Genomic DNA, 22,776 nt, shown 5'->3' with positions numbered 1-22,776 from the left:
AGCTCTCTCTGAGCAAGTGACAGCCTGCCTCTCCTCTGCGTAATGCTTTCTGTTGCTAGGTACTTCCAAATCAGTAGTTTACATTTTAAAAAGAGTTGTGCCTGCTGGGAAATGGGAAAGAAAGGGTGAAAAGCTAGTTTAGCCCAGAGGATCTTGCAGTCGTGTCACTGCGAAAGCACCTCAGGCTTTCCACAGGGGTCAGCATGCCTCAACACAGCCTGGCACCTTTCTGAAGCACTGGGTTGCAAACTGAGATACATTTAAGTAAAACTATGGAAAATGGGGTGCAGGGTCCTCACCCTACCATTGGGAAACAAGGAGTTAGCTTACTGGCAAACCCTTCTGTTTCTCAAGCTTCAACAGGTGCAGAAAGCCAACTTGGTGAGGTAGGATTCCCAAAAGGTGACTGAGTGACAAAACTCCTGCTCTACACCAGAGAGATTTTAGTCCTACAGAAACTGTAGAAGACATCACCTGAGAAGCTTTCTGTGCACCATGGCTCTCACTGCACCCTCTTCAGTCCCACAGTGTAGATGGGACTGACCTGAATGTCAGCCAATCCTTCCAACACTGGCTCTTGCAGGACTTCATCTTGCTTCAATGTCAAAACCTTTCCTGTTTCACCTGCACTGCAAGACAGAGGAGTGCTTTAGGAAGCCACTGAGACTCCTGTAACAAGGTATTTGCACAGCAGATGGATCCTTAGAAATAACGACACCAGAGAACAGACCTTAGACGTGATCCAAACATGCCACGGTTCATCCAAGTATCCTCTTCCCAGCAATCCATAGTAACTATTCATATATGCACACTAAGCCCATTGCAAGGGAGATGCAATTCAATTTACCCTTTTATGAAAGTTCTCACTGCATTTAAGTCATGCATCCTGAAAGACACCAGGAGGGGCCAAAAACCAAGCACTGGATAGCAAATCTACATTTAATATATTTTCGTGAAAATATAACATTTGGCAAGCAAGGATTTGGCAATGTAAATTGCAGAATATTTGGCACAATACAGAATTAGGACAAGCATAAGAGAATTTTAATTCCTGCTCACAAAGAGTGTGGTCCAACCTGTTACCACAACTCAACTGACTGAGATTAATGAGTAAATAAGAATATGGTAATCATCTGCCTGAAGAAGATAAACTTTAGCAGCTATAAGGTAACAAAAGGGTTTGGGGATCAGCAATCTTCCAAATTAGAAAAATAAGTTAAGTCTGCTTTTAACTCAAGCTAACATGCTGGTAGTTAAGATGCTAAATGTGAGATTTAGAAGGCTTCATTTGGCCCCTCTCTGCTACAAGTTCCTGCATGAGATGCTTAAACTCCCTCATGCTTCAGTTCCTATCTGACTAATGCACAGGAGCATTCAGTGAAAAAAAATCATCCTTTCGGGGGATCCGGACGCTAGCAGAATGGGGCATTACGTACATCAATAAGGCATTATACGACCAATTGGTCTAATGCAAACACTAGCAATCCTCTGCCAATGAGGTGATCTTGGATGTACTAACAGGTGCTTCTGCCAGCTTAAGGTGAGTATGAGACAGAGTAACTGTCAGTGTTAGTGCATAGCTGTAAGCATGTACAAACAGTTTTTCTGGACCCTTGCCCAAAGTTTGCTCAAAATACTCCCATAAAATTACCAAAGGTTTGAGAAGCTCCAGGGAAGGTCCCACTACCTACTTTCCTACGTTACAGAGAAAACTTCCAAATGGTTTTCTCCTCTATTTGAGCTCCCCAGAAGCTTTTCCAGTTCCTTCTCCAATTTATTCTCACATTCCAGGCAGCCCCTGTCACTCCTCACCTAATGGCATTTTAATGGGTGTCTCCATCTTCTTCCTCCCTGTGAGCCCTGTGCCTTAAATTCTCCCAAGCCTGAACCTCCCTAGTGCCTACCCTTGCAACACTATCAGCCTTTTCAGGACTCAGGCTCTCACTGAGATGATGTCATGCATCTTGAGAAGTGCTGGAAGGGACCAAAAGCCAGGCAACCAGGCACTAAACAGCAAAATCTCTGCTTGCTATAATCTTATGAAAAAACATAATTATATCCTTTTGGGGGAAAGAAAACACATTGGCATGATTACCAGGGCAGAACAGCACAAGAAACAACTAGCACACAGAGCACGTAACAGAAACAAATACCATTTCATAGGTTCAGCGCATTCACCGTTCTAAGTTCAGGGGCTATAAACATAGGACTGGATAGGAGGTATCAAGCCAGACTTTATCTCTTACCTTATCACTCCACAGTGTGTTGGGTGAGTTTGAAAGAGAGAGAAATCCAGGAAATCAAGTAAGGAATTAACCCCATGGCTATCCCAAAATGACAAAGGACCAAATGCAGCTCTTAGATATGCACAAGACAGGAATATTTGTCCTCAACTGGATGGGCTGCAAATTATCGCTAATGCACATGCTGTCAGTGGGAAGCTTTCACAGCCATATAGATAAGGACTGGCAGGTATACCAAGATAGCATTGCTACAGTGTTAAGAAAGCTTTTTAGCATTTTCATAAGTCTTGAGGAAAAGCTGCATTTGTAGAGAACTTAAAAACTGCTTTGCTACAGCCTTTATGGCAAATGTAACACAGGAACTAGAAGAAAGGTAGTCCTCAGCCTTAATCTTTCTAACTAAAGTAAAAGTTTAGCTAGCTTTGGAAGCATATGTGACCTCTGCTAATTAGGCTTTGGGACTTTTTCAAATCCTGAGAAAGAAAACTGCTGACACGATGTGTCTGACCACTCCTGTTCCAGGAGGAGGCAGATGACTAAGGCCAAGATGCACAACACAATCGTACACACCCAGAATCCATGCCAGTGATTTCCCTCATGAGAGAGAAGCACAATCCTAAAAATCTCCTACTTCACAGAGGAAAGCTGGGAGTTACACAAAATACATGAGGCTATTATTCAAGAATAGTTTAAAAATGGGAGGTTACTTTTGAAGAAATTAGTATGCAAGAGAATAAGGTATGTTGGAACAGACTTCATTTGGGCTTTGCAAAATACTGTGTAACACACTAGAAAGAGAGAGGTGAAAGGGAAGAACAAAAGAAAGAGGCAGAGGAAGCATATGGCAAAGGAGAGGCCACTGTAGCTCATGGGAGCTGGAAAGTCAGGCACAACCTGAAAATGAACAAAGAGACTATAAAGGTTCCATCATGGCCATGTCAGTGTGTGATGATGGTCCACATCATTTGTGGATGCTGAAACCTACAGTGTATTGAGCCTTGTGAGGCTCAACTATCCCATGATGCTACTGCTGAGTTACAAACTCCACTGAAAAAAAAAACAACCAAAAACCAAAAAACCCCACAAAACACACACACAAAAAATTAAAAAAAAACCTGTAGTAAGGATTGTGCCAGGACAGCAACAGTTATGGTGCTAGAAGGTACTTCTGTAATTACACTGAAGCAACTCCAGTGCTCGATGTATTGCAGATGGAATTTGGCAAGCCAAAAATCTCCTGTTCAGAAACATGTAATATATTTTTATGGTTAAGAAATCTGCAGGCAATTTGGCTATGACAAACCGAACAGAAGCCAAAATCTCACATCCTGTGATGACAAGTGCATTGGTCTCAAGGACACGCCTCTAAGGACAGGCCTCCACATTTCTTGGAGTATCAGGGGAAGGAAAACAAGTGCATGTGGACAACTTCTGCAGGGGCTGCTTTCTCGAATTTTTGAAATGCACAGCACGCCAGTTAGGAGATATTTTCTGAATAAGGTTTTAAGCTGTCTGGAACAAGAATCATCTTTTTTTGTTCTGTAATACAGCAACCTTTACCTGAGGACCCACAGCAGGTCCAGATCCTCCTAAGCAGAAGTATAAAGCAGATTGAAAGTGTTCTGAAAAAGGTTCAGAATAAAAACTGCTTGCACAGAGTTAATCCTCCCTGGTTGGCATGTCAGGTTCTGCTGGAGTCAGTCTGGCTCACGAGAATCTAAATATTTCTCACTGTTGCTTAGTCAAGGTATATGAAAAAGTGGTGGATGGAATTAAAAAAAGATGACAACAAAGTTAGACAAATCCCTTATCTTCAAGAGAGATTCTGACTTTGAGGAAGAAGGATCCGAATACAAATAGGCATCAAACAAAAAACCACACACACAACCAAACCCCAAAAAAGTTGTTGCGCAGCAAGCTTTTAGGAGTAGCCTACTCCTAATGGTGCATCTGTATGTTTTGCTTAATGTGAACTGGTACATCCAATCCCTGCTACTAATGCTGTTTATTTTTCTTTTCTGCTTTATTATCATCCAAGTCTATCTTTCACATCCTTTGCCTATGGTAAGCTAACCTCAACAATAACAGGATATGTACTCTAGAATTACTATGATGGGGAGGGGGTGGAAGAGGAAAAACTTGCTTCACAAGTGACACAATCTTACCATTCTCAGAATAAGCAAGAGACAAAGAAAACTGGGCATTTAGTGACTAGGTTAACCGTTATTCCTCCTACAGTCAAAGAACCGCACCAGGGTGGGAAGGGGGCAGCCACTTTACATCACCTTTGGTCTCCTAGTGCAGCACAGAGTGAATTTAAGCAGAGCCAATACTTGGCTTGATATTTCAGTTACCAACAGACAAACAGAGACTGAGGAAGGAAAGAATTTAGATACTAGCTTCTGCCCCTGCTTGAAACTTTGCTCATTGTAACTGAGTTTAAAACCCGAGGAACTCTATTGACTTCAGATCTGAAGCCTGTATTTAAGCCTGGGATGCATTACTCATCTCTGGAATTCAGTATGAGCCTTCAAAGCAATTTGAAAGAAAAACAGCTGAGCAATTTAAAAGCATCATCTAAACCTTGTAGTGAGTACTTTCCTTCAAAGATAGATTTTTGAGAAGAGAGAAATTGGATCATAATACCTTGGACTAAAGTGTGATTTTTCCGACAACTTCACAAACTGTTTAAATGCTTTAGATGTAGAACAACCCACATGGAAAACTGTGTTCCAACGCACCCACTGTTCCCTAAAAAGGTGATTACAGTATGGCACTGTTAGACTTGCAAAAACTTCTCATTACCACGTCCAGTTTGTGTATCAGAAGAAGATTTCACAGCAAGGCTGAACACTTGTGAAAAAGAGAAGGAAGAGGGAAGGGAAAGGCGAAGGGAGGTGTGGGCGAAGCCCTCCCTGTCTACTCTGCAAAGGATTTGAACTGCAGAAAAGAGGAACCATGTCAGCAAATGCCAAACCAATGCGATACCTGCCAAACCGCACCTTATCCTTCTCAATCAGCAAAAAAATTATCCGCTGCCTGATTTCTCTTACCTCACCAATAAAGGGCTAGGGTTTTTTCCCTTATTAGGACAGTCTCCATGCTGTAAAATTCTGGCTGTAATAAGTGGCTTTAACAATATGTGCTGCACATCAGCACAAAAAGAAAGCAACTAATAAAAATAAAACACAGGAGGAGAACAAAAGGACTGAGTCCTAAATTAAAAGGGACAACATCAGCTTAGTTCAGGCTCCAAAATTTGATCATAGATTTTATGAAATGAAGAAATAAGATTGGAACGGATAAATGTACAAAGACTAACATTATACAGATATGTAATTATAATCTTGGCCCTGCAGCTACTTATACATGTAAGCAGCCTTACTGAAGTCAAGGAGACTTTTTTACTACACTTAAGTGCTTACATGGCTCAAAACATAAATCAAATGTCACTTCATGAAAATAGTGCAAAGAAAGGTTTTTTTATGTTTTCTTTAACAAAATAAAATGTGAAAGGAGTGAAAAGTTACAAAGTCAGTTAGGTGTCCATGTTTCAGTTATTTCAATGATTGATGGAAGTGTTTTACTCAGTTGGATTTTTAAACATATGGGTTTGGATTATCTAGTTTACTGCATCTGCATTATATGGACGTATATGCTTGTATATGCATATATATAGACAGAAGAACACAGAGGGCCTAAAATAATCACCAGAGAATTTCCCTGGTTCTTTTGAAACTTCTTGTTTTACTCTGAATTGGCAACAGGGTGGATAGGGAGGCCTGGGACTGCAGGTTCAGCAGGAAAGGGAAAGGCAGGGGTATGAAGAAGCAGGATGAAGTTCTGCCACCCTCATCCCACACTGGTTGAACACCTATGCCAACAGTGTGGCTGTGGAGGAGTTATCTGGATTTAAGATCTGCACTAACAATGAATTTTCTAGTTTTGCTGAAGCAGAAGAAAAAACCCTTGTCAGAGTGAAGTGATATGGAAAATGTTCAGGGCTGTTTTATTTTAATTCAGCCTGAAACAAGAAGGCAAATCCTCCATCTAAGTTTTTTTCTTTTAACTTTTTTCTTTAAAATGTAGGTCAATTTGAATCAAAAGATTAAAAAAAAAATCAGAATGTTTTATTTCAAAAAATATTGCAGAGATGCAGCTCAGTAATTTCTTATTTAGAAAGTGTCCAAAAAAAAACCATTTTAATTTCAAAAAGTATTTCCTCTTGTTTTCATTTAGACAAAGCTGATCTCAGAAACCTGACATGAACTCCCAACCAGTTCTGCTCTGCCCAGAACTCTCCCAATTTTTCTTGGTTTTGCTAAATTTACCTTTCATCAGAAACAATTTTCACAGCTCATTTCAGGCATTTGGATTCCCAGAGACCAGTACCAGGTTGAATGTGATATCTCTCACCACTGTCCTGGCTTGAACCAAGGCTTGGACAGGGTGGAGAATTCAGCTCAGGGTTTTCATGAAACTCTCCAGAGATGCTTGTTCTCTGACAAAATCTTAGAAACTTGATTCTCAGAGTTGCATGACTTCAGACTCAGGTGGATGGACAAAACCCCACACAAATTAATCCAGCTTTGTGCTCCTGACACCCACTGCCTTGCTTGTGCTGGAGGAAGAAAAACATCTTTCACTGAGGCAAGAAGGCTGTGAAATCTCAGAGATGTTTCCTTATAGACCTGTCCTTTCTCTGCCATAATGTTTCTTCCACTAAGGATAATCTCATTCAAAAATGCTTCAGCTCTTCCAGTAAATTTTTTCTGACCCACTATGAGGAAAGTTCCTAAATCCAGCTACAAAATCTTGAACTAGACATTCAGTCTTCAGTAGCCACTGTCCCTGTTGATGTGTAAACCAGACACCAAACCACACGTATTTCATTCAGGTGGCGACAACTAATACATCAAGAATGCTTAGTATACACGGATTTTTGTTACCACAGCGTTTAACATAAATATGTGGTCCACCCACCCAAAAGATAAATATATTTGCATCAAAAGCACTCACCTACCATCCCAAGTGCTTTGGACTTCATTCCCAGACATCGGGCACTGAAGTGCAACTTGGATATAAACAGTGCAGCTCACAAACGGACAGGACATTGTAAGAGAACTGCATATTTCTTGGCCCATGGTACACTTGTCACTGTTGGGCAAAAGCCACGCTCAGAGGCTGACTGGCATTCTTAGCTTTCAAAATGGAGACAAATAGGCTCGCTACAGGTTAACATCTTTGTACATCTGGTCTTTAGCTACATTATGTCCATCTTATTTTACCTCAGTAATGTAAAAAGGCTGGTACAAATTAAGGATTCAGGCCATTTCCCACTGGAGAACAGGAATGAAAATCACGGCTAACAGAAGACCAGGAAAAATGAAAGAGATGGCTTCAAGTGAAAATGAACAGCATTGATTGTTGGAGCGGAATTAACCAAATAACAAATAACACAGTGCCACCAACACTGCTGCTGTCTGGAACACTAGAACTACTGCTGTCCCTTCTTTTAACAAAACTAGCCATTAATCTGTCTTGAACATCCAGCCAAGAAGCAGAAAAGATAACCTACAATATGAAGAACCAAACAGAATATGCTGTGAAAGAGTGAACTTCCAATGAAGTTGGAGAGAACTTCCAAGCTGCCCATGAATGATCTGTAAAGTCTGAATAAAAGTTATAATTTGCTGGAAGAAAACATTCTACCTGTTGGCAAGGAAGACTTGTGCTTTCCTTAGAAACTTGCACAGTAAACACTCATTTTAGTGACCAGCAACGTGAGCCAATTCAATCCCTATACATTTACTAAGCAGTCTTTATATTTTCAGGCCAGCCGGAATGATTTCTTGGCTACGATGAGAGCTTCTGCTTTTAATTTCTAGTGTATCAAATGCTAACAGGATTATATTCAGCTATTTAGCAATTACAAAATTTTCTACAAATACTGCAAGTACACTGAGAGCGTAGAGTATCTTTAAGCGATGCAGCTGAAGCAATCATATAAAGAGGCCATTAGAGGACATTTGCAAGAATTTAAAAATCACGTTGTACCTCATTCAAAACAGTGCAATAACAACCTCCTCCTTTTCCCTGGAGACTCTCCAGAGAGTTAACTTATAAGGATTTTAATACTCCTTTTCTTTTCCATTGCAATCTCCTGAGAAGACATGAGCACTTGGAATGATTACGTTATGCCTCAGCCTGGGAAGGGCAGTATTTCATCACGTATTTCACTGAGCAATGCTTTGAAGAAGCCTTTGTGGGTAATGCTAAAGGTGTCTTCCCCGCTTTTGGCCTGAGGTCACGGAGCTGTTTGTTAAAAGGGAATAAATCAGTTTCCAAATTTTGGCCACACATTTGATTTCTCTTAAGAGTCCTTGCCAAAGAGAGCTTTGCTATTCTTCCCCAGATATGCTACTGTGAGTCTTGACAAAAGAAAACTCATGTCTGGTTGTCAAGGTGCGTCTGCTACAGGATACAAATCTCCCAAGATTCAGGAAACCAACAGTATAGTAGCTAATCATGCTTCAAGAGAAAGGGATTGAATTGTTTTCGCTCAGATATAATTTCACAGACTTCAGTGAACTCACTTCACATAACATAATTGCGGGTGCTGCTGCAGCATACACAAGCTAGGGCATTCCTCCCAGCACTCGCCCAACACTAAGGAGATACGCCAGGCATAAAGTTAGCACACTACTGGTTCCCTCTCTCACCCAAAGGGGATTGGAGGAGAATCTCTCTCAGCAAGGACATCCAATGATTTCTAGTTTTTTAAGCAAAACAGCCAGACACTGACATCTAGCTAAACCAGCCCCAATGCAAACCAGCGAAAGGGTCCAAAGGTCGCCTCAGAGGCTTCAGCCTGGGTCACTGCACTCAGGGCCAGGTCCCCACAGTAGGTATCAAGAGTCAAGGTTTCCACCAGTTATATCAGCACTGAAGTGCCCAAATCTCACCCACTTTGCCCTTTCCCCTCCGTTGCTTTCCCCTTGTGCTGCTTACAGAGAAACTGGTGCTCCGCTATGGCTGCTCCCCATTCCCATACAGCAGTATAGGAGAGGGCTGACTGCCACAGCTTGTGGCTGTATTCCAGCATGGATCAACACAAAACAAACCCATTTGACACACTCTTAGTTAAATTATTATTTATTGCTCAGTTTCTGAAATCACAATGAAGGATTTCAGATTCCTGGAAGGGACTTAGTGGAGGAGCTGAGTTTCAGAAATCCCTGAGCTCCCTCTCTCTCCGAAGGCACAGGATTTCATGCTGGAAACTCCAAAAACAGAGACCCAGAAATCCCAGTTGCTTTTCAAAACCTCTCCCAAATTTTATATCAGGGTTTTCTTTAAATCACAGTATTTTAGAAACATAGTAGTGTCCTGTTTCCCACCTCCCCAATATATAAAGCAGACAAAAAAACCCAACAACACAGGACCCAAACAAAGCAGATCTTTTCTTTGGCGATATTACACAGGCTAATTGATTTTCTTCTCTTACTTCCTTCCCGCATTCAGAGAAGAACGTGCCATGAGGACTTTATTTACTCAGTGCATTAAGCAATCTGAGTTATGCAAAAGCTTTCACACAAACTATGAAACTTCTGCAAACCTCCCATTAACAGAACTCCGATTAGCAACCAGTCCTTCCAACATATTCTTCTTCCACTGAACAAAGCCATTTAAATTCTGCAATTCAGGTTGGAGAAATGCATAAAGGCAAAGGCTTTTCCTTTAGACAATAGAGCACAATATAGCAAAAAGGGGAGCAAAAGAACCCCATCTGCATCCAATGGTTATTCCCCAGTTCAACCAGCTTCCCAACTTGTTACACCATTCTGTTCCCCTTTCCCATTGCTACCATCCAGCACTTCCTACACAACACCAAAAGGCTAAATCCATACAGATATCATAATAAATCGGCAACTCACTTGGAAAGGCTTGACAAGTTCTGCCTGCAGTATGATCTGCTGATCATGTCTGTAGCGTATGAATCAGTGCAAACTACTGCCAGCTCCAGGGAGCAAATGGACGGATGATCAGGGCGTGGAATGAGATAATAAAAATGCCATTATCCTTTCAGGCATGCGAGACTCATTGGATGCTCTTTCCACCCCACAGGTTAACCATTTGGTCGGTCCTGTAGCTCCCGTAATGACACTCTCTATTTGCCTATTGTCAAGCTCATTATCTATCTTGTATCCTCCTCCCCTCCCTTCGCCCCCCTCTGCTCTGTGATCATATGATTTTTTTTTTTTTTTTTTTTTTTTTTTACTGTATTCTCTCTAATATATCCTCTTTGCTATGTCTGGGCCCCCAGTTACAGAAATTCCTGCAGATTTCTCAGCTGCTCAACTTGACCGACAAATGCTTGCTTCCCATTCAGCTTTCACAAGAAGTGCTTCTGTTTAGCAAGCTTGTCTGAGCACCGAGCTGCCTGAGCACTGCACAGAGGTGCCTTCACAAGTATTTGCTTGTAGAAAAGTCACATTCCAGCCTGCAGAGAGATGATGAGCGGAGAGGACCCAAATATAAAACAATGGTCCAGGAAACTGTTCTCCTTTTTGATCATAAATCATCGCCTAAGCATTTTGCAGGCACTTGCATCCAGTCTAACTTGTGAAAGGTCAAGCTGGATCAGATAGCTTAAAAGACTGGAGGGTGGTTGCCAAACAGGAACAAATCTGGGGAGGTGGGAAGTTGCTGCAAGCTCAACTGCAATCAGGGTTAAGACCATCTTGTGTTTAGCAAAGGAATTAAAAACAGAGCTGGAGCTAAATCCAACCTAACAGATTCTCCTCAATGTTACTCCATCTAATCTAGTGAATGAGGCAGGAAATAGAAATGCAAAGTGATTTAAATGAAGGCACCATCAGTTACCATGATTTCACATGCTTGGCTCTCATACCCCTTTAAGCCCACATATGTAAGTAAACTGAAACAGCTTAGTGTGCAGTCCTGCAGCCATTCCACCCCAGGCTCTGATCTTGCTAAACCTCATAAATTACAAGGTCGGGTGTGGATGGATTAGTACTCTGAAGGGAAATCTCTACTGCAAGCTCGCCCTTCTGTGGGAAGGAGTGTGGGGGTTCAGTAGGTGGCACTCTGACCTTGGAGTGAGCACCGAGGCAATCCTCTCTGCACCAAGCCATGGAGGATGACTGGACGTCCAAGGAGGCATCAACCTTGACAGTTTTTTTCTCAGAGCTTGCAAGAAACTAACGGCTGCACTGTGCCTGGGGCACTGATACTCATTTACCTTCTGCTCAAATCCTGCAGTCAATAATCACAGTTTTTTCCTCCAAAAAAACTCCCTGTACAGCTTCAAGAAGATAGATTTTTGTGAAAAGGTAACAATTCTGTGCTTTATAGATAGGTGAAAGATTCCCATGCAAGAATGTACAAGCTCAGGGTTTTTTGCACACTCAGAAACAGGTCTGCAATACCCTAAGGAGTTGCTATTTCTTCACATACACCTTCCACAGACCCAGCCCCTTGTTCTAAAGTACATGTAAAAAGCCTGTCTTTTAGTGTATCAAATATACTGGAATGCGGGTCTGGAGCAAGGAAAGGCCAATAGTGCTGATTGCAAAGGGAGAAAAGCATGAATTCCATTTCTGTGATTGCAGAGAGATCTGCAAATGAGATGAGGGTGCAGCAGGCAGGCCATCTCCATTTCTTTTACTCTGACCTCAAGAGAAAGAGGGCATGTGAGGCAGTGTGAATGCATAGAGTCCTTAAAAATGTTGGTGAGAAGGCAGTCATATTTATTCTTCCTGGAAAAGGCATTTCTACTACTGGGGAATTACAGAAGCAGAATTCTTCCCTCTGGAAGAGCATTAGTTAAACAGAGATTGTATCACTGTTCTGCCAAAATATACATTTTAATCAGATGCCAGATGTAAGAGTTGATGTTTATGAGTTCCAAGGCAGCCCTACAGATTGCTAATACAGGTCTGTGTTTACTACTGTGTTACAGAAACATTTTTTTTTCCAGTTGAGCGAGTTCTACACCCTTTTCAATCCATCCTGGAATAGTCAGGTTATTGCAGTGCTCACAAACAAAACTGTTTCCACACAGGATAAAAATAAAAGCAAATTGACTATCCTCTAAAACATTATACTCTACATCTTCGAAGAACGGTTCCAGATTTTTCAAAAATCTGCCCCTACTGTCATGCAGATTCTGGCTCTAGATGGCAAATCTGGCCTATTTGTTGGGTCATTAGGAACAGGGGAAGCCTCTTGCACTTGTAGTAAACCCCAGAATCATTTTAAAATGTCTCCCTTAGACTAGGACAGTCAAAAGAATCCCAATTTCTTTTTCTTTGCTTTTCCAAATAATGTTTTGAATTAAAAAAGTCTGGAGAACTTCACTCTAGACGAAACACAATGATTCACATGGTCAGCCTATTTGGAGCAAGACTTCTAACACCAAATTACATCTTCTTGCCCATACCTCTACAGCACTATTGAGAATAGATGTCATTTGCCTACTGATTGAGCAGTAAGCAACACCAGCCACACAAGTCTATCCTCAACTCATGTGCCATCTTTACCTGCAAATGAAGAACTGAAGATATAAAGGTGAGCAAATCCCACTTCCAAACAGTATCAGTCTCTCTGCCCAAGTGTCTGTAGTGTTAATCTGTGAGAGGTAGCCTTGTCAACAACTGCTTGAAAAGCTCTGTAGGTTGGTGTCCCACATATTCATTTTTAATTTGGCAGCAGTAGTGTTAATGGGTTTTTTTCATCCAGAAATTGCTACAACCATGATTTGTCACACTTGCAAAGCTGCAAGATCAAATGTGCAATTCTGGACACAGGCATATTAACCCACTGTGTTCAGGGAATGAGCATACTGCCAAGTGGACCTGGGCTAACCCATATGAGCAGCATACTGTTGCACTGGTGAGTGCCCGGGAGGCTTCACCTTCAGCTGTCCCCTTCATTTAAGTTATAAGGCCCATTCAGCTGAGGAACATCACTGTTTTAACAAGAGCTGCAAGGACATTTTGATTCAGTCTGCAACGCAAAGGAAGGCTCCGCCATGGCCACCGCATGCAATGCCAAGCATTCACATTCAGTTGGGTGCGGACCCAGCAGCTCCGTAAGTTTACAGCAATGCAGAACTGGTTCCCCTGAAAGAAGCTGACACAGTCGAGGCTTTGCCATGCTTGCAACCCCTTTAAAAAGAAGTGGGAGGAGGATCTGAGTGAGTTATAGATCCTTGCACTTAATAATCCCTTTATTACTTCGAAGCCAAACATTTGTTGTCTACTTTCTTCAGTGACTTAACTGAGAGGGATATTCTCAGTACACTGTGCCCCTGAGGTGAAGATCTTGCATATGGAGCAGCACGAGGCAAATCACCTTCCCCTAGATCATTTCAAAAATTCACATGGGCATCTGAAGCATGAAAAATGATGGGGGCAGGAGAGGCATGTCTCAACCTGCTTTCCTTGTATGTTCTGATGCTTCAGAGATTATTACTTGGCTCTAGGACACCAAGACCCCTAAGGAAGACACTAGAAAGAGAAAAAACTAAGTAAACAGACACTAACTAAACTAGGGCACTTGAAAGGTGTCACTCACGCCAATGAACTCAAGTAGAAGTGGCTCTATAGGAGTGTAGGCCCATCTATTACAACAATGAAAGGAACTACAGGGCCTTTCCTAGCTTCTCAACATTAGAAGCAGCAAAATGAGGAGGAGGAAGGAGACATGAGAGCTTTCCAAAAGGAAATTATTACTGGGAGGTTCTAACGTCTACTCATACTAACAATAAGAATGTCCAGAGGTCATCCAGAGAGCCACTTAATATTTTGTTTGTTATTTTTACTTTAACCATTCCCGTATGCGAAGCAGAGTTTTCAGTGAGCTGATCACAATGGCTCGTGAATCCTTTTTCTTTTGAGATTATACTGAATTTAGAACCTGGCAGAGGCACATGTGCTTTCCAGACCATGCCTTTTCATACGTAGCCTATTACTTTCTGTACCTGTTTGTCAACAGCGGATTTGCTGTGCTGCTCACTGTTCTTGTCCCGTTATTCAAATACCATCATGTTTCTTTATCTCTTTGTTTAGGCCTTTTCCAAGTTGAGGCAGTTTTAAAATGGTCAGGCAAATAACTTACAGAAACGTATCTGATTCATTTCAGAGACAGTAAATAGCTCACCCTGCACCGCCTCTCTTCTGTGCCACTAGTCTGAAATAAGTAGGCAGACTTTGCAAAGCTACTGGCACTTTGCAAGGGAAACAGAACTCTGTTTTTTATGAAAATCCTTTCTAACGACATTAACATCTGCTCCTTGTTTGAAGAATATTTTTAACTGTTCCCTCCCTGGGAAAATGAAAGATGCCACAGTCTTTTTCATGTTCTCACGGAGTAGACAAACTCTGTTGGTTTTTTTTAAGGTCTCTTCTGAAATGCCCCAGTACTGTTCACTGCAGGGAACTCTGTGTATGCATCTCACAAGGCAAAAAGAATCTGCGTTCACCCTCCTATGAGATTTCACTCTAGGACACTGGCATGTGAGCAGGGACTTCATTTCACAGATGAACAACACTTGGCGTATTAAATCATACGCAGTAGGTAAAGTCTGGCAACCCATACATAAGGTCTTGGAGTAAATCTCTTGAGTACTCATAAAAACAAGGCTATGTACTTCATCATCAAATAACGCTGAACTGTCTCTATGTATTTTTTTTCCAAGTCCAGTTTTAAATATCTCAAGTAATGGAGATTCCACCATTTCCCAGTGCTAAGTCTTCCATGCTCTTACAGGGTTCACTACTAAAAAGCCATCCTATGGCTATAACATCTATTCCTCCCTTTATTTTTTAACTGTAACCCATAGTTATATCTACCTGGATGCCTATAAACAGCAGCAGTGCCAAAAATTTTAACGTGTTCAGTGAAACCTGTGAGTAATACTTACCCAGCCACGTAAGTGGATATATGTATTGAAATACATACTCAGATTGGAATATGTAGTTTTGGGTTTGGACATATGCATGTGCAAATCATGGAGGCACATGCAAACAGAGCTTGCATGCTCACATGGACACATTATTATGCAGCTAATGCCTTAGCAGACGATAGAACTGTTTGCATAGACAAGTTCTGCAGGATTGAGAACACAACCCTGTACCATCAAAACACAAGAGCCTGAAGTCTGAATTTGTAAATACTTGCAATAACGTACTTCCAGATATTGAAGACTCTTATAGATCCCATGCAGCACTCAATCCTATCTGATGCCTGCTTTGCTGGGAAAGGCTGGCCTTGGATAGCGCAGACAGGAGTTTAGTCCTCTGCAGGGAAGAGAATTTAATTTTCTCTGACTGTCCTCAGTTCTTGAGGTATTAATATTACCCTGTTTCTCACATGGAAAAGTTACTGACTGCATGTATGGCTGTAGCAGTAAACAAACTCCAAGACAAGTGTTAAAATGGTATTCCAGGGAGAACTTCCACTGTAAATTGAAACTTGATTAGAAAAACATATTTTCTGGTGTTTGCATTCTCTATCAGTTACTTATGGGGCAACACACAATCCAGAAATAAAGCAGCATAATATTTCACAGGTGTGATAGACTATTTCCACCAAAGCATAGCTTTTGTTTTATGTCATGTTTTCGCTGCTTTCAAATAAACACTAAGATGCAAACAATAGTCTCCATGTAACAGCCAGGATATAGCTACCTTCTGGTCATTTGAACAACTGAAATGGAGGAAACCATATTGAGGGAAACATTCAGAAAGGCTATCTTTACCTCCTTTCCCTATGCCTCAGTACTGTCACTAGCGAGGGGCAGACTCAGGTCCCCTCCTGCTCTGAGCAAGAGCCTATTTCTCTCCAGCCGCCAGCAGCAGCAGAGGGAAGGGCCACCATTCCCCCATTCACTTCCACACCCATTCTCTTGTGCTTTACGCATTTCAGGGACACATGCCAATTCTCACAACAATAAAAAGCAATCTATTCTTTTGGCTGGCAAATTTTAAAATTTGCTGTCTCTCATTTATACCTGAACTGTAGCTTGCTTGGAGCAATAACTGCTATTAATAAATTTCAGCTTTAGCAATAAGAAAGATAAGTACTCAAAGCCCAGAAACCTATGATTGGACTTGTAGGGCTTCTGCTTACAACCATGTAGGATACTACTTGCAGAGTCCACAAAACAGAAAGCTGAATACGCTGCCAATAATGTAGACGCAAGTTCTCTCCGCCCCAACTATTTCTGGTAATAGTTAATTTCAACACTTTCAACAACAGGTGTTATATAAAATTATTAATGTTATTTTTAATATATTAACAGGCATGCTCAAAATATTACTATTCACTTCAAACTTAGCCACAAAAGCCAGAAAGAGCAACAATGTGGTAGGTATGATACAAACATAGAGGATAGATGCATCTCTAGCCAAAACAGGTTATCCCTTCATTTTACTGCTGAGTGGGCATGGGTGGAAGCCTAAGCCAAAGCTCCTTAACAGACACCCCAGTAAACAACAGTAAGCTCATGAAGTGTGAAGCATGGGAACTATTCACCCTTGTGTGCCACCACATACCAGTGAGAGCATCCACTGTCTCACTTTAGTCTGAAGCCATGGTCCAAGTCCAGGCTTCAGGCTTGATCCTTCTCTGCTGGAAGAGTCTATATAAATGTGTGCACAGGCACACACACACAGAGCTCTGGAAAGAGAAGAGCATTTCCTGCTGGGCCAATTTATGGAGATGTTCCTGTACCAAAAGCTCCTATCTTATGATACTCTGAATTTTACTGGTGAGCTACTTCCAAGCCCCGGTCAGGATCTCGACTTCACAAACAACCCAATAAAGTTAGCTAGCAAAAGCCATCCGAATTCCACCAAAGGCAGTGACTGTTCAACAGCTTATGCCACTTGAACAAGAGGAAATGGCCTCAAGTTGTGCCAGGGGAGGTTTAGGCTGGATATTAGGAAAAATTTCTTTACTGAGAGAGTGGTGACACACTGGAACAGGCTGCCCAGGGAAGTGGTGGAGTCACCATCGCTGGAGGTGTTCAAGGAACATGTGGACGTGGCATTTGTGGGACATGGTTTAGTGGGCATGGTGGTGTTGGGTTGATGGTTGGACTTGATGATCTTACAGGTCTTTTCCAACCTTAGTGATTCTGTGAACAGCTCAGAGGTATTCAAAATGCAAACCTCGACTAGAAATACTCAGTTTGGGCCTTTCTTATCCCTGAACTTAGCTTAAAAATAGGAAATCGGAGCCTCAGACCAGGAGCCTGCCTTGTACAGGTTAATGATCAGTTATACCCGTCTGACTGGACAGCTCATTTTTAATACCTGGTAACAGCCCTTAGGTGTTTTGGAAGGGGCTTTATTTCACTAGCTGCACAGGGATTACCAACTAACCGGATGCTCCCAGGAACTTTCAGAGAGCAAACAGTGTCAGTTTATTTAATAACTTTCAAAGTGAAACTAAAATCTTGTCCAAATCATGTCTCCTCTGATTTAATTAAAACGCACCACACATACTGCACTGCTCTGTTAATCATTAACGAAGTTAATTGAAGACAGAAGATGAGTCTTTTCTTTTCTTTCCTTCAAAAGCCTCCAGCCAGTGGAAAACTTCAAAAAACATTCCAAAAAAAGACCAGTACAGTATGATTTTTGTTAGAATGGTCAACACGTCGGTATGTTTTTTCTCCTTCTTCTGTATTTCTGATTCCTATAGGAATGCATGTTAAAAGAGAGGGTTTTTTTTTTTTCTTGCTTGGCAAAATACCTTTCCCAAATTTTCTAAATATTGCCTGGTATTTGCGTCAATATGACAGTCATTGGGTTTGACAGGAATCAGATTGCTAAACCCACACAAAAATGCATTGGAAATTAGGGGTTAGTTATACATCCAATTTCATTCAAATCCACTTAGCAAACTGGCAAGGAGTGGATCTGAACCGTCCCCGTTATCCCTTCACTTCTGTGGTTCACAACAGAGGTTTCTTCAACATGCTAATCTTTATCCTAACTTTTAGACTCACTCACAACTTCTGCTGTCTGATAAATCTCCTTAGCACTCCTGTCCCAATCCATTTTCACTTTCCAAGATGACCTAGCAACCCATGAAACTTATTCTCCCTGTGCAGCAAGCCTTTCCAACTTCTTCCAGGGAGGAACCGAATAGGAAATTAAATAGTATTAGAAGTGTAACACTTTGTGGACTATTCAAGAAACAGGATACATCCAACATCAATTTTTCCAACAGTTCTCCTTTTTTGAGGGAGACCAAAACAAAAAAAAGCAAACAGAAAAGGTTTTTTTTCTTCACTTTCTTCAGGTCTAAGGGAAATCTAAACACAAAATCTTCCAGTCTCATCGGTACAGTTGTTATCTAATGGGATTTCCCTCTTGAAAGCAACGAAGGGTCAAGGCTGAACACTTCCACAAGGCCTGTCGTATCAGATCAGGACGGCACTCTGTCAAGGCTGGATGTTTGCCTTCAGCCACGGCTCACGCCTAATATTTTAGAGGAAAGAAATGGGAAAAGAAAAAAGGGAAACCACACTGCACCTGGTCCATTGAGCAAAGCTCTCCGGCACAGCAAAATTCCTCTCTGCCCCCTGCAGGCAGGCAGCTGGGGCCCTGCCACATACAGGCATTGCTGTCTGCACTACAGGGTCTTTAAAAAAAAAAAAAGTAATTTATTGCAGGGCAATACACATAAAAGGGTATCAAGGAGTCAAAATGAAATCACCGTAAATGTTCAGTATTTACATCAGGACATAATGATCTAGGGACTTAAATTACTCCAGTGTAATAAAACACCCAAGTATATTTTTTCTTTGTTATTTCTCTGCATACCAACTGCTAATACTTATTTCTGCACTGAAGTACCTGAAATCTATTGTAATTTAGTAACAAGGGCATGTGAACAACTCTTTAAGGCATTGCTTATCTACTTCCTAGCTTCTCCTGGAAAATGGATCTCGGGTCACACCTTACACTATCAGGATAGGCCAGGTCTGAGAAAACTCTTAAGATCTTGATTTCTTCCCACCTACACTGTACACTCTCAAACCCACATTAAGGGGCTTGACCTGTCTGCAAAAGGACAGTCCAATGTGCTTGAGGCTCCAGACCTCATCCATGCTACCCAGATGCCCTGCGTGGACACAAGTGCAAGCACCGTTACAAACAACTGCCCCAGCTCAGCGCCTCCTGAACACAGCTCAGCATGGCCAGCTGCAGGCACCATGGATGGGAAGCCTTGGACCACAGGTCTAAATGCTTTAGCATCTGAATGGTTCACCAGCCAGGTAACAGCATGTGAAGAAAGCCTCTCAGCTCTGATCTTCTGCTGAGCATGTTCAAGCCTCCAGCACCTATGCATAGCCTTGTGTCCCCCCCCCATCAGCACAAAACCATGAGCCACTTGGGAGGCAGACCTGTGGGAAGGAAGAAGAGGGGCAGCTGCAACCCCTTACATTGCATTGTACATGAGTTGGTTTTGTTGGTTTTTTAGGTCTGTTTTGGTTTTTATTTTTAAACATCTTATATATTAAGGTAGCCATGAAGAAATGCATTTGTAAACAAACACCTGTGCAGTGCTCTCCATTTGAAGACAGAGTCCGTCTCAACTCTTCACCATTGTCCACTGACTTAGGAAAGCATCCCAATCAGCCCAGTAGCCAGCGACTGGGGGATGAAGTGGCACCATGTGGGTGACAGGTGAAGTCCCCAAGCTGCAAGGCTGCAACCAGGGCATGCTTCCCTGTCTCAGCAGGATCATGTCCCTCCTTCAAAACCTACCCATCGTCACAACACCCTAAAGATTTCTTAACATTGATTGGAGAGATGGGTCATATGATGAGGATAACCTCAGAGACACCTGAGCAGGGGTGGGGTAGCATGCATTCCCCACTCCTCCTCTTCTGTGGGCATAACACAGGAGCTTACATGAGGACTTCAACTATGTGCTTAGGTTAAGCATCCAAGCAATTTGTCAGCCAGCTGGGTAACAGAGTGAGAAAAGCCTCGTAGCAGGAAAAGCAAACGTAAGTGTTAGTCTGTGTTTAAGGGAAACTGATAAATATGGAATTATTCCCTTCCCACAATCTTAAAAACCCAATTACTGGACCACTCTCACAAGGACCAGCATCCCTGTACAATTCTCCTGGATCTCCCATGTCACTGCACAGTGTTCTGTGGGGCTTGATTTGAGTACAAAAATACACCTTCCTCAAAACTTCCACTAGCCAGTAAAGTTTTTTGGCATGCTACAAGATGGTGAAGAAAGGGCCTGAACCTCAGCTGTTCTTTCACTAGGCAAAGAACAGGCAAATCCCCTTTGCCACTGCCGAACATAAAAGAAGCCCTTATCAACCCTCACTGGCTGGGATGGTCTTGCATCTTCTGCCATCTGCCACTAAGCAATAGCCTCCCTTTTCCATTCAATTCCTCATATTAAGACGGAAAAACTATCAATAAGTGGCTTAAGAGAAATGTAACCTTTTCCCAAAAACAGCTGACAGAGTTGTCTTCAAGAATATTTAAATAACATAGCTATCAAAAGAGTAGCAGCCCAACTCACATAGAGAAATATTGACCACTGCCTACAAAGAAAAATAATTTTCATTTTCAAACGGCAAACCTCGCCTCCAGATCTGCAAAAAGCTGCAGCCTGAGCTCTAGAGCTGTGGCTATAGTTTCATAACAATGTTTTGTGCCCTGAGAGAAGGCTTCAGAGCGTCACGTTTTATGAATAAACTTCATGGGATGGGAAGGATTCCAGGAACTCCTCCTCCATGGGTTCTTACAGGATTTAGAGGTTCTGGAGATATTAATGCATATGCAGTATTACAACCTTCCTTCTAAAATAAGTCATTATAACAGGAACCTACCCTTCCAGTCTAAACAACTTACGTTTGGAAAGTGACCATTTTCTATCACTCCAAAGTGCAGGCAACCGGAGACAAACCCATTCTCAGAGCACCATCTTTGCACTTACAGAGCTTCTGACCAACATTTCAAGGTTTTCATAGTAATAATTAGCAACAGCTTACTTAAATGGCCACTAGAAATTTTAATTCACTAAAACTTTTCAAAACTATTAAAATCATGTTTCCAATAAACATTTCTGAAAAGTATGAAAGACAGAAATTGGACACATTTTCAGAAACTTGGCAGAGTTTCAAACACTTCTAATACTCGAGAACAATTTTTTTTTTCTCTTTCAAAAAAGGTTTGCAGCTTTTTCATGAGCATTCATTCATTTACACTGAAACTGCTGTGAAATTCAGAGCTTGAAACTAAGCAAGGACTTCAGGATTTGACCCTGCAGAAAGTAGAAAAATCCCATCAGCTCCAAATGCCAAGGTAGAGCCTAAAAAGCAGAATGGAAGCATTAGACTGAATTCGTCGCAGTCTGCCAACAAGTAAGCTAACTTGACGAGATGTTCTGTGATAAAACTTAGTTCTTTTTTTAATGTTGAAGCTCTTGAAAAGACTGTTTCAGGCTCCATGATAAGCCAGATGCTATCTCAGCGAGGGCTTCTAAAGCCTCCAAAGAGCTCTGAAATCAATCAAGGATCTTTGGGCTTTCCCAACGTGTTTAGAAAGGGGAAGGGGAGCCAAGATACATACTTCTGATATGCTCATTAAAACTGCCAAGGACACTGATACTTGTGCAAAGTACACTGCGTAATCAAAGCCAAACAGGTCTTGGGTGGGTGCTTAGTGGGTTCATGTCTAGCATTGTGACAGCATGGGATTCATAACAGGCAAGCAGGCTCCTTCCTCACGGCCAGGTTGGGCAGCCTGTCTGAGGGCAACGGTGTAACTGAGATGGTGATCCCAGGGGATGCTGCCCACAGGACATCCTGCTCCCTCCCTCTTTGCCCACGTGTCCCAACCACCCGCCTTCACATACAAGGACGACCTGGCAACGGTGTGTGCAGCCTGTGGGGCAGGAAAACAGCACCCTGACCCCACACCTTGGGTGTTTATGCAACTAAAGCAAATGGGAAATACACAGCTGGGAGAAACACTTCTGGTTGCATGGGCTTCACCCTGCACTGTGGCTCCACGGACCTTGAGCAAGCCCCAGTGGAGATGCCACCCCTTGGCAATGGGGAAGGGACCAACAGCAGGTCCTGCCTCCCCAAACACCATCATGGACAAAGACTTCTTCTGCACCACTTGATGGGGTTTAAATGAACACCTGCGACACTTGGGATCTTATACTAAAACAGCTGGCCTAGACCAGTTCTGAACCCAAAGAACAGTAGATAGCCGACATTTTGGGAGTGTAAGAAACTGTACAGAAAAGAAAGAAGCATAGTGTGATCCTTCACTGGTATTTTATTCCTATCAGTATTATTAAACATGTATTCCTCTTAAACACAATCCCTTTCCAAAACCCAATTTTGTCCACACCCTTCCATTTGAATCCCAAATACATTCTTTAAAAGTGTACTTCTCAAAAAACCAAAACCTAGACAATATACCTCTCAAATAACCCAATCAAATTATGG

At 42.0% G+C, this 22,776-nt stretch overlaps 1 protein-coding gene across 7 annotated transcripts in view; it reads right to left on the bottom strand.

Annotated features, from left to right (window-relative positions):
• Positions 1-22,776, bottom strand: part of CALD1 (caldesmon 1) — a 117,328-nt gene that overhangs the window by 44,161 nt on the left and 50,391 nt on the right. Inside the window, exon 1 of one of the 7 annotated variants that reach the window (XM_059816586.1) lies at positions 10,181-10,359. The exons of the other annotated variants lie outside the window; for them this stretch is intronic. Coding sequence (XP_059672569.1) covers positions 10,181-10,227 — 47 coding nt within the window. The 5' untranslated portion in view covers positions 10,228-10,359. Of the gene's footprint in view, positions 1-10,180; positions 10,360-22,776 lie in introns of those variants that run through there. 7 annotated transcript variants of the gene reach the window in all.

The sequence above is a fragment of the Gavia stellata genome, chromosome 4 (genome assembly GCF_030936135.1).
Source record: "Gavia stellata isolate bGavSte3 chromosome 4, bGavSte3.hap2, whole genome shotgun sequence".
NCBI lineage: Eukaryota > Metazoa > Chordata > Aves > Gaviiformes > Gaviidae > Gavia > Gavia stellata.
Note: the sequence above shows the minus strand (reverse complement) of the source record. Positions and strands in the feature narration are given on the sequence as shown.